The sequence below is a fragment of the Sorex fumeus genome, unplaced genomic scaffold (assembly GCF_029834395.1).
Source record: "Sorex fumeus unplaced genomic scaffold, SorFum_2.1 ptg000149l, whole genome shotgun sequence".
NCBI classification, from domain to species: Eukaryota; Metazoa; Chordata; class Mammalia; order Eulipotyphla; family Soricidae; genus Sorex; species Sorex fumeus.
In genome coordinates this window covers 918,796-930,825 of record NW_026606206.1, presented here as the reverse complement: position 1 = coordinate 930,825, position 12,030 = coordinate 918,796, and the positions used below count along the sequence as shown (strand labels likewise).

Here is a 12,030-nt window from a genome sequence, read left to right as displayed (position 1 = left end):
GAAACTCAGGCCGTAGTTGATGATGAAGTCTGGGGCAGAATTTCTTCTTCAAGAAACCTCTATTTTTGTTCTTCAGCTGATTGAATGAGGTCACCTAGATTAGTGAGGATAATCTCCTCTAATTGAAGTTAGTAAACTGTAGACCCATCTATAAAAGATCTTCACAGATAATCCTAGGTGAGTGTTTTATTGAACAACTCTAGTAGGGCCTAGCCTCCTTGATATATAAAACGATCACAGGCCAGAGACATAACTCAAAGGGCTGGAGTGCATGCTTTGCATGCAGGAGCCTTGGGTTCGGTACCTACCATGGCATGATGGTGACCTGAGCACTGCTAGGTGAGACCCTTCACTTTAAAACATGCTAACCATCAATGCCTCTTGTTATAGGATTCCATCCATTTAAAATGTCTCCAGCAGCTGGAGAGATAGTACAGGAAGTCAGACACTTGTTTGTCACCCAGCCAACCCGAGTTTGGTCACCAGCATCACATATTGTCTCCTGAGCACTTGAGAATGAAAGATTTGAGCACCACTGGGTGTGACTCAAAAACTATATATTTTGAATATAATCATAATATACAGGCTGGAGCGATAGCACAGTGGTAGGGCGTTCGCCTTCCAAGCGGCCAACATGGCCAACCCGAGTTCGATTCCTCCGCCCCTCTCTGAGAGCCCGGCAAGCTACCGAGAGTATTCGATATGCCAGACACAGTAACAACAAAGTCTCCAATGGAGACGTTACTGGGCCCACTCGAGCAAATCGACGATCAACCGGAGGGCCTTATCTTATCTTATCATAATATACATATGTGTGTATATATAATTGCAAGAGATAAAAGAATATTCATTTGAAGGTTTAGCTCACTCTGACATTTAGCACTATTTTTGAGACAGAGTTCATATAAAGCACACACTCTGGTGGAGCTACTCAGTGCTAAAGAAAAAGATCAGAGGAACTTGAGACATAATACAATCGGTAGGGCACTTGCCTTGAACCTGGCTGACCGAAGTTCGATCCCCAGTACTGCATCTCATCCCCTGAGCCTGCCTTGAGTAAACCCTGAGTTGGCAGCATCCGGAGTAAGACCTAAGTATCACTGCATGTAACCACATCCACTGCCCTCCCCCCCTCCATAAAAAGAGAAAAAATAAAGAGGGAGGAAGGGAGAGAGGGAGGGAGGGAGGGTGGGAGGGAGGGAGGGAAGGAGGGAGGGGGAAGATGAGAAAGTAGTCAAATCTTTCAGCAGAAAGTCCGGATAGAGCATCATCCTCTGATCTATTCAGGATAGGTACAATCTACGTATTTGTTAAAACCTCTTCAGTTTAAGGATTTTTTTTTTGTGCTTTTTGGGTCACACCCCCAAAAAGATCATGCTCAGGAGATATTCCTGGCTCTGCACTCAGGAATTACTCCTGACCATGCTGGGGGACCTTATGAAATGCCTGGGTCGGACTCAGGTTGGCCATATGCAAGGCAAACACCCTACCCACTGTACTACTGCTCCAGCCCCTGAGTTTAAAGGTTTCATTTTCTAGTTATCTAGGTTCATCTTAAGTTAGCTCCAGCCAAGCAAAAATGTTTGTCGTTAATGTGCTTTAACGTAGTGCTTAGATGATGACGCGACTTGATAACTGTTTCAGTAAAAATTGAAAATATTTTTCCTTTGCCAATAATTCTTATATTTTAGTTAAACCAAAATCAGTCTGTGTACTGGAGAACTCTCCTGAGAATTTGATGAAAAGCCACAGAAGATTTTCATCTCTTTTAGGCACATCCTTAAAATAAGAATTTTGCTGGGGAACGGGGTGAGTGGGGAACCGCCACTGAACAGGAGGAAAAAACTGGAAGAGAGAGAAGGCAGCCGCCCTCCTCCTGCCCCTATGACCTTGCTGGTGAAAGTGGGAGAGCAGAGAGTGAGGGTCCCTGCAGGACATCAACAGTGATATCCAGGCTCATAGCGCCATTGTTTATTCTCGTAGGAAAGAATTTCAGGAGAAGACGGTGAATCAAAGACAGTTTTATAGGACATATGAATGAGAGAGGGGAGAGAATTTCATAAGAGAAATTAACTACATACCCCAAATTAGGATGTAAGCAACCCCAGAATGGAGTGTACCATAAAGGGGGGAAATGCATTTTAAAGGTGATTTTCTAAGTCTTTCCCAATGTCCCTGATGTGGCATTTTCTATAGAGATAGTCCTGTCTTACTAGGGCCTTATCTAGGTGGTCTCCATTCAGTCTTATTAGAACCTTTTGTTCCTGCTGAAGTATCCTCTCCTAAGGGGCTCCAACCCTCCTTCCCTCCCTCTCCCACTCCTTCCCCCTCCTCTCTCTTTCTCTCTCTCTCTGTCTCTCTCCCTCTCTCCTCCTCCTCCTCCTCCTCCTCCTCCTCCTCCTCCTCCTCCTCCTTCTCTCTCTCTCTCTCTCTCTCTCTCTCTCTCTCTCTCTCTCTCTCTCTCTCTCTCTCTCTCTCTCTCTCCCCCTCCTGATTGCCCTATGGGCTCATAGCATTCAGACTTAGCAGGTATTTGGTCCTAGAAAATCATCTCCAAAGAGTGTCCAGCCTTGGGATTTACACTGGTGTCTTCAGTCTAGAGCCTGGGGGCTGGTGACAGATGCTCCTTTTAGATCCTATCTTGGTTGTGTGATTTCCTCCAAACACTCATTGCCAATGTTTTTCAAAACTCTCGACACTTTCAGACCTAACCCTGTCATGGACCAGTGGATCACTGGTCTGGATGACAGTTTGACCTTTAGACTTCCTTGTTGGTCCTGCTGACTGCCTCATTACTTCTAGATTATTCAGGAAGGTTCTTGGTGTTCATTCACCATCTCTAATTCTGGGAGTGGCCCTAGGGTGGCTCCTGCCTGTAGATCCCTAAACACAACTTTTGTCTTTGGAGATTCTCTTTACCTTAATCCAGTCTGGACAAACTTGCAGGCTTTCGAATGTAGCCTGCCCACAGGGCAGAGTCTGGCAAACTCCCCGTGGCCTACCAAATATGCCAAATACCAGTAACAATGATGGGTCTCATTCTCCTAAAGAGCCGTGAATATAATCTCAGGGCTAGGATGAAAGAGACGTTACTGGGGCCTGCTCGAGGCAATCGACGATTAATCCAGTCTAGCTTCCTTGGGGAAGTTCCTGGAGGGGAGAAAGGAGGAGAGTTAGCACTGGTAAAGTCTGCCAAGAGCATGTGCACTGCTAAGATGCTTAAGTTTCCAGTGGTCCCACAGAACAGCAGTCATACTGCATCTGAGGTCTACTTGGTCTATACTGCATCGCACTGATCCCCACCACCTGGGCTCCAGGGGAATCACGCAGGGGTGAGAGATTGCAGGGAAGGAAAGTCTTCTTCACCTTTGCCCAGGTTTGCCATCATCCCCCTTTGCAGAAAAGAGTTGTAGGAGGAGACAAAGTGAAGTGAAAGTTTTATTTAGGAAACGAGAGAGAAGAGGGTGCCCCGTGAAGTTAAAAGGAAGTAATTGCACATCCCAAGTTGCAATGCAGAGGATCTCGGGATGGGAACTCCAGATGCTTGCTTAAGCAAGGCTGATTTTATGGGGTTTTTTCCTCAAACTGTCCTGGCATGGGGCTCTCTCTCTGAAGATAAGGGACCACTGCTAGGGTATTGTCAAGGGCAGAGAAACTTTGACGTTTTAGTGGTCTTCTTTCAAATTCTTATTTTTGGGTTTTTTGTTCCTGAAGTTTCTCCTCTCGGGAGGGGGTCCGGCCTTCTCTAGGCTGGTGCTGGTGCCAGGTAGAATCTTATTTATCAGGTGTCAGTTTCTGCACCTCCAAAGAGGGTCCAGCCTTCATACTTTTGGACTGCTGTTGAGCCAATGACAGAGTAATTTATTTGAATAATATATTGTTTTATTACTTCCTGCAATCCATTCCCTGGGCCCCCCTATCTGTCACCTTTGTTTGCTTTCTTCACATGACACCTTTGTTTGCCTTCAAATATCTCCTTTTGGTGACTTTCATGTCTCCCACAGAACTCCGTATCTGGCTAAAGGCTGAAAATAGCAAAGATGTTTCTCTCTAGCTCCTCACATTCATCTGGGGTGGAGATGAGAAGCACAGTTAATTATTCGTAATCCAGACTCTAAGGTCGGAGCGCATGAGGTCTTTCCCTACTCAGCAAAGTGTTTTTGTGTCTGGTTTTGTTTGTTTGTTTTGTTTGTTTTAGGGGCTTGGGGGCCACACTCAGTGGTATGCAGGGGTTACTCCTGGTGGTGCTCAGGAACTGTATACGATGCTGGGAACTAAACTAAACCCAGGTTGGCTGCATGCAAGGCAGGCTCCCTGCCCATATACTATTGCTCCAGCCCCTTCAGTCTGGTTTTGGAACAGAGACTCATCTACTTTTGTTGTACACAGAGGGCTGTCTTTGACATTTAAGTCAAAAACTTCCTAGAAGCACCGTAGATAGTATGGGAACAAATGCCTGTATCTATTTCAAGTACTGAACATTATGGAGTATCATTTTTGTATCATGTAGGTATGTCTTACATAGAAGCGCAGAACTTAAGCATTTTGTTAGGTAGGAAGTAAACATAATATGCTTTTTAAGATTCACTAAAATATTTTGAATTCCTGGGGCCAGAATAATAGTACAGCAAGTAGGACATTTGTCTTGCACTCTGGCCAGCCTGGGTTCAATCCCCAGCGTCCCGTATGGTTCCCTGAGCTCTGCCAGGAGTGATCTCTGAGCACAGAGCCAGGAGTGAATCTTAAGTACTGCTGGATATGACCCCAAACACAAATAACTATAGATATTTTGAATGCCTGACTTAACATAACCATTCATAAGTCTGTAAAACTAGATTTTGAAATATGAACCATTGGTATTAATAATAGAGGTATTTTTTCTCTTAAAATAATTCGATAAATGTGCATTATTTTGTTGAAGAAATCACTCTAAATGACTGAAATACATTTAGTAATGTGTGTACAAAATACAAAGAGGAAAAAGCACAAGACATAGGAAAATTAAGGATAAGGTTACCACCAATTGTATGTATCAACTTCATCTCTTAGTCTGCTAGTGGGCAGAGAAAGTGTACCAAATTTAAAGGAAAAAACGTCACTGACTGTAATTCACAACTCTTTTCATTGCCCTAGGGTTCCTAGCTATTCCAGACAACTCTGTTCTTTCAGACTATTTGAGTTTGTGAATTGTCATATCCAATCATTACCTCTTTGAATCTTCCTGCTCCTTAGTCATTTTCCTTCCAATTAGCATCCCCAGAGGTTGAAGGAAAAAAGATGTGCAGGTAATCCTTGCCTATTTATTTATTTATTTAGCTTTTTGGGTCATACCCAGCAATGCACAGGCGTTACTCCTGGCTCATGCACTTAGGAATTACTCGTGGCAGTGCTTGGAATACCATGTAGGATGCTGGGAATAGAACCCGGGTTGGCCGTGTGCAAGGCAAAACACCTACCTGCTGTGCTATCGCTCCAGCCCTTTTATTCCTTTTTAAAAAAAAAAAAAGAAGAGGGAGGAGCGAACTCTGAGGGTTATGAGAATAGGACAAATCCCTGTAAATGATTCCAGAGCATCCCAGGTATTATCCCTAAGCACTGAGCCAAGAGTAAACTCTAAACACTTCCAGTGTGACCCAACCACCCTCTCCCCAAATCACAGTTTTTAGTTGTGAAGTCAACACATAGAAATAAAAGTTTGTTTTGTTTTGCTTTTTTCATCTGTCTGTTGTCAGTCTTCTCTAATAAAGGGAACATTTTTTCTGCAAAATCAACCTTTCCTTTTGCCCTGGTGACCAAATGGGAAAACTGTTGGGGAGGAGGAAGCCTGAAAATTACTCAGCAGTCCAACCAAATACATCAGGCATTTGTCACTTCCCTAACTATAGTCAAGGGTCTCCCTTAAATTCCTCTAATTTAGAGGCATGTCTTATCCATTGTTTTACCCTTAGTACCAGACATTGTGCTGCTTTGTAATATAATTAATAAACATAAGCATTCGTGCATGAACAAGATAAGCAGAGATCTATATTTGTGCACATACACATGAATGAGAGATATACAATAAATATTTCTAGTCCCAAAAGTCATCACAACTAAAGGAATTCATATAGCCATATTACTAATTTAAGCTTTTGGAGAATATGGGATAATCGTAAGCCTCAATACCCAAGGATCTACATGAGAAGCTAATTATTTTTTTAAAAAAAACTCTCTTGATGAAATATTACTGAACACATCTTTATCTTGAGATTATTTGAAAGAGTGCAGAGCATTAAAAACAATTGTTAAATGATATGTCAAATATATCAAACCAAAATAATATTATTTTCCTTTAAAATTACAATTTTACAGATTACAGATGGCAATTATACAAAATTACAGACACTGTATAAACAGAAAAATATTATAAAAGTTAAAATAAAAGTAATATTTGTGAGAAAAATGCATAGTGATATGTAACTATAAAATATCAATAGGTAGACAAAATAAAAGTGATGGTATAAGAAACAAAATAGTTATATTGGCTTAACCAAAATTAACTCTTTATTTCTCATAGTTTTAATGGTTTATAGGGCTGGAGCGATACCACAACAGGTAGGGAATTTGCCTTGCACACAGCTACCCCAGGTTCAATTCCTCTGCCCCTCTCAGAGAGCACGGCAAGCTACCTAGAGTATCCCGCCTGCATGGCAGAGCCTGGCAAGCTCCCCATGGCATAGTCAATATGAGAAGAACAGTAACAAAAAGTCTCACAATGGAGACGTTACTGATGCCGGCTCGAGTAAATCAATGAGCAATGGGAGGACAGTGCTACGGTGCTACATCCTTATCACAAGCTTAAGTAAAAGAAGGAAAGAAAATGAGAACAAAAGCTTTTATGTGAAGAATGTCTTTATAGATTTAGAATTTGTTTTAATTGTTGCCCACTGTCTTCTACGTCTTTCTTGAGCGGGCCCAGTAACGTCTCCATTGGAGACTTTGTTGTTACTGTGTCTGGCATATCGAATACTCTCGGTAGCTTGCCGGGCTCTCTGAGAGGGGCGGAGGAATCGAACTCGGGTCGGCCATGCTGGCCGCTTGTAAGGCGAACGCCCTACCCGCTGTGCTATCGCTCTGCGCCACACTGTCTTCTAAAATTGATTTTTTAAAAATATTTTTAATTTCCTATAGTAACTTTTAATAGTAACTTTGGTTTTACAAAGCGTGAATTTTCCAATATTTTAGGGTTGCAGTGTTACCACACTCACCAATATTCCTCCACTACAGCCCACGATATCTTTCTCCCCCCCCACCCACCACCACCACCCTGACCCTGTATGTAACCTCAGTTCTTTTGCCAGGATCTAAGGGTTTGTGTTCATTGGACATTCATTTGTTTCTTTATAAAATACGATTTTAAAGTCTCATTTCACAGACTCATGGGAGTTCGTTTAAGCTGTTTCACTTGCTACTAAGCATTGCTATTTTGAGGAGTGTGTTTCCCAGAAATTTATGTTCTTTTTTCCTTCTTTCCCACCCTTGTTTGCTTTAGGGATTGCTGTAGGAGTCTTGGTTCGAGAATACAGCAAGCTCTCTAATCTGGAGAAATTCTACTTTGCTTTTCCTGGCGAAATTCTAATGAGGATGCTGAAACTCATCATTCTGCCATTAATTATATCCAGCATGATTACAGGTACTTTCAGAAAACTAATGTTCTCAATGATTATTTAAAGAACCACCACTTAAACTGTTCTTTTCTAATTATGGAAAAGCATCTAAATGCGTTTGAAGTCGCACATGCGTACGCGTCATTTGAAAAATGTACATTTCCTTGAGTAGAACTGTTTCATTATTCCCGAAGGAGCACTGCTCTGCCTAGAGCACTGTCAGTATCTTTTTTTGACCATTCGTGGGACACCTTGAGAGGAAGATGCTGTTTTTAACATATTTTAATAGAACGCCCTCTAGGGCATTTTTTCCAAAGGCATATTTGGTTGTTAAAGCCTCAGCCAGTGCCCTTTGGTGAAGCACGATTGTCATATAAACTGGTTGGATGTGTTTTCCACTCAACACAATCAAACTTTGTTCTGCTCCCTTCTCAGTGGCTGCCTGCAGGGTACCACTGCCCCCTTTCAACACCCACTGCCCCCACAATGAAGAAGTCGTTACATATCTGCTCTGGAACTTTGCCCAGAGCATCAGTGCCCACTGCTAAGGGAAGTGTTCAATGATGGTTTTCTTGGTATTTTAAAATATGAACACGTGACTTGGTTGCCTTAGAAAATGATTTCTCCCTTATTGGTCATTATATTAGAGAGTCCCTTTAAAGAGCAAGCAATTGTAGGAAGGGAGTAATGTGATTTATAAAGACATCACCTGTTTGGGAGTGGTTTTTCTATGAAGTCTCTGGTTTCTTTTATTTATCTTATTTTTGGTAGTGGTATGTGACACAACAGACACTAGTTGTGTCAGCTCCCAAATCAAGGTGCTTAATGCTCAGTCTCTGCAGTACCACAGAAGGAACATGGGACTGATCTATGCAGTGTCCTGGACACTGGCTAGGGGAATGGCACTGAGTAGCAGGATCTGCTCTGGTCAGCACCTACAAATTCTGGAAGAGCTAGAAATTTGACTGTCAAATTTTACAAGTACCAGATTCCAACAAGACAAGAATCCTCCAAGACTCCCAATGGTGTGGGTATTCCTGATTATTTAGAAACTAATAGAGAAGTATATATATATATATATATATATACTTCTCTATTAGTTTATATATATATAAATATATCACGATCACGATCATCCTGTTGTTCGTCGATTTCCTCGAGCAGACACCAGTAACGTCTCCTTCTTCCTAACCCTGAGATTTTAAAAGAGCCATTTCAGTGCTCTTTCAGGATTAGGAGAATGAGACCCCTCGTTGTTACTGGTATTTGGCATATTGAATATGATACGGGAAGTTTGCCAGACTCTGCCGTGCGGGCAGGATACTTTTGGTAGCCTATATATATATATATATATATATATATATATATTGTATAATATGTAGATGTATGTATACATGTGATATATATTTTATATAAATAAATATTTATATTTATTTTAAATAAATATATTCAGTTTTGAAATGTTGGGCTTTTTCCAGGTCTAGCAGCCTAAAGGCCAAATTTGGCAGACCAGTTCTTTTGCACCATATACTGTTTATTTGCTTGTTTATTTAACTTTAAATTATCCTAATCATTTAGCATTTGGAAGGTCTCAAATAAACATTTGGATTTCTAGTTTCTCTGGGAAAAAAAATAAGATGAGGAAACACTAGATGCATGTCACCACCCGCCAACAATATTCTGGAACTAGCTAAGAGTTGGACAGCTACTCATTTTAATTGCAGCCAGATACATCTGAGGTTGCCACAGTCTCCACCAGGCCCTCTTGTCTCAACCCTCGAAGTCTTCACTTTACCTATTTGCCCCTGTAGTCTTTGCACTTCGAATCCCTTAGAATTCTTTCCATATCAGAAAGCTTAGTCTTTTCTTAGGACCCTTTAAGAAAATGAGAGAGGGTCAGCGATTGTGTAGCTGGTAAGACACTTACTTGCCTTGCACACAATGATCCAGGTTTGATTTCTAGTACCACATATGGTTGCTGGAGAACTGCCAAGAGTAGATGTCCCGGAGTACAGATCCAGGAGTAACCCCTGAACACTGTTGGGTGTGGCCCTGGAAACCAAAAAGGAATATGCAGAAAACTGGACTTTCTCCTATTTTTTTCTTCCAGAACTCATGCAGAAACTATGTTGAGGAACAAAAGAATAAAAACAAGCCCAAATGGTTCAAGGAAAATACATTTATGGATATCTTAATTATATTAGATCTTTGGAATTATGTACTGCTCTTAGCAGTTAAAAGCTCGTGATATTTTTGTTGTCTGGCCCTTTGCGAAGTGACTCAGTCTTGCACATAATCCAGGACAATAATTTACAACCCTCATCATTCCACTCACATGGCTCAGCTGCTTTGCGAAGGCATAATACAGGTCAGGTAATTCTACATTTTTCCTCCACCAAGCACCCAGCATATAAATAGAAGTTAGAGCAGAACCACTGCACATTGTTTGGACATGGAGCAATAAAATCATCTGTAGCACTGTCCTCCCATTGTTCATCAATTTGCTTGAGCAGGCCAGTAACGTCTCCATTGTGAGACTTGTTGTTACTGTGTTTGGCATATCAAATACGTCATGGGTAGCTTGCTAGGCTTTGCTGTGAGGGCGAGATACCCTCCATAGCTTGCTGGGCTCTCCGAGAGGGGCTGAGGAATTGAACCTGGGCCGACCGGGTCGGCTGGGTGCAAGGCAAACACCTTTGAGTATAATCAGGGTGGAGACAGTGATGCCATCTCCATGTTTTGTAGAGGAGATTAAAAGTAAAAGGTAATAATACTAGTATTGGCAAGGTCATGGGAAAATGGGAGCTTTCACACATTTTTGGTTACATATAATCAAAAGTATAAGATACAAATTGGAACAAATTTCCAGGAAGGCATTTAAAATCATGTGCTATTCTATCCACTAAGTAATTCTACTTCTTGAAATTTGTTATCATAAAAAAAAAGATATGTTCAAAGATGTGTGCACAAGCATGTTCTCACATTTTTCGTAATGGTGACAAAATATAAGCAATTCAATTGTATGTAATTATATATAATTGCATGTGGCTACAAGAATCTGTGGGCTGGAGCGATAGCACAGAGGTAGGGCGTTTGCCTTACAAGCGGCCAACATGGCCGACCCGAGTTCGATTCCTCCGCCCCTCTCGGAGAGCCCGGCAAGCTACCGAGAGTATTCGATATGCCAGACACAGTAACAACAAAGTCTCCAATGGAGACGTTACTGGGCCCGCTCGAGCAAATCGATGATCAACGGGAGGGCCTTTACCTTTACCTTTACAAGAATCTGTCTTACTATCAGAAGCTCTTTTCTGAAAACACATGGAACAGGTAGAAATGTTTCTAACAGTATAAAACAGGAGGATAAAACAAATTGCACCATGGAATTTTGTGTCTAAACTCAGTAAGGGAGAAACACTTGCCTTATAAATGCAAGACCTGGAACTGGAGCGATAGCACGGCGGGGAGGGCGTTTGCCTTGCACGTGGCTGACCCGGGTTCGATTCCCAGCATCCCATATGGTCCCCTGAGCACTGCCAGGAGTTAACTCCTGAGTGCAGAGCCAGGGGTAACCCCTGTGCATCACCAGGTGTGACCCAAAAAGCAAAAAAAAATAAATAAATAAAAATAAATAAATGTGAGACCAGGGGTTCAGGCTGTGGAGCCACCCAGATGTACCAGGCACAGTTTTGGCAGCAGTACTTGTAGGATTCCAGTTCAAGGACACCACCACCTCGCCCCTATCACGTGGCCTGCCTGTGAACAGAGGTAATAGGATTCTGCATGAACTGGAATGTAATTCCTTAATGGGAGAAAAAATTAAAAACTTAAAAAAAAACCTACTTAAGGAGGAAAAAAAGCAAAACAGGTAATGATGCAGGTCTGGCATCATGTTAATGAGGAAAGTTTGAATCTAGATGAATGGTATCAAGAGCTGATGTGGAGGGATCCAAGATGTGGCTCAGGGGGTCCAAGATCCCACCTATGCGTAAGATCGTAGGATACATTCCCGGCACCAAAAAAGAGAAAGGATGTTAATAATTTTGTTAGAGGTGACAATAACATATGGTTATGTAAGAAAACTTCTCTATTTGTTAAAAACAAAAAAAATACAACCAGAATTATGTGCGAATGAAATGACATAATGTCTGGAATATGCTTTCCAACAAGGAAGAGAAAGGAGGTGCCATAGACACAATCTCAAGGCATTTTCAAAGACAGACTGTGTAGTCATGAGCAGAATTCTAACCATAATTTACATCCTCGGGACATGCTCATACCACACATCTGAATATCTGTTTGGGCGCTGTGAACATTTAGGTCTGGAAGCTGTATTTAGAGCAAACCACCCGGGAAATTGCAGGGAAAATGGTTTATGAACGTG

The 12,030-nt window shown here is 41.8% G+C and overlaps 1 protein-coding gene across 1 annotated transcript in view; it reads left to right on the top strand.

Moving 5' to 3' along the window:
* The window catches only part of SLC1A1 (solute carrier family 1 member 1), a 90,887-nt gene that overhangs the window by 32,184 nt on the left and 46,673 nt on the right, over positions 1–12,030 (top strand). Inside the window, exon 2 of the mRNA XM_056106882.1 lies at positions 7,532–7,672. Coding sequence (XP_055962857.1) covers positions 7,532–7,672 — 141 coding nt within the window. The remainder of the gene's footprint in view (positions 1–7,531; positions 7,673–12,030) is intronic.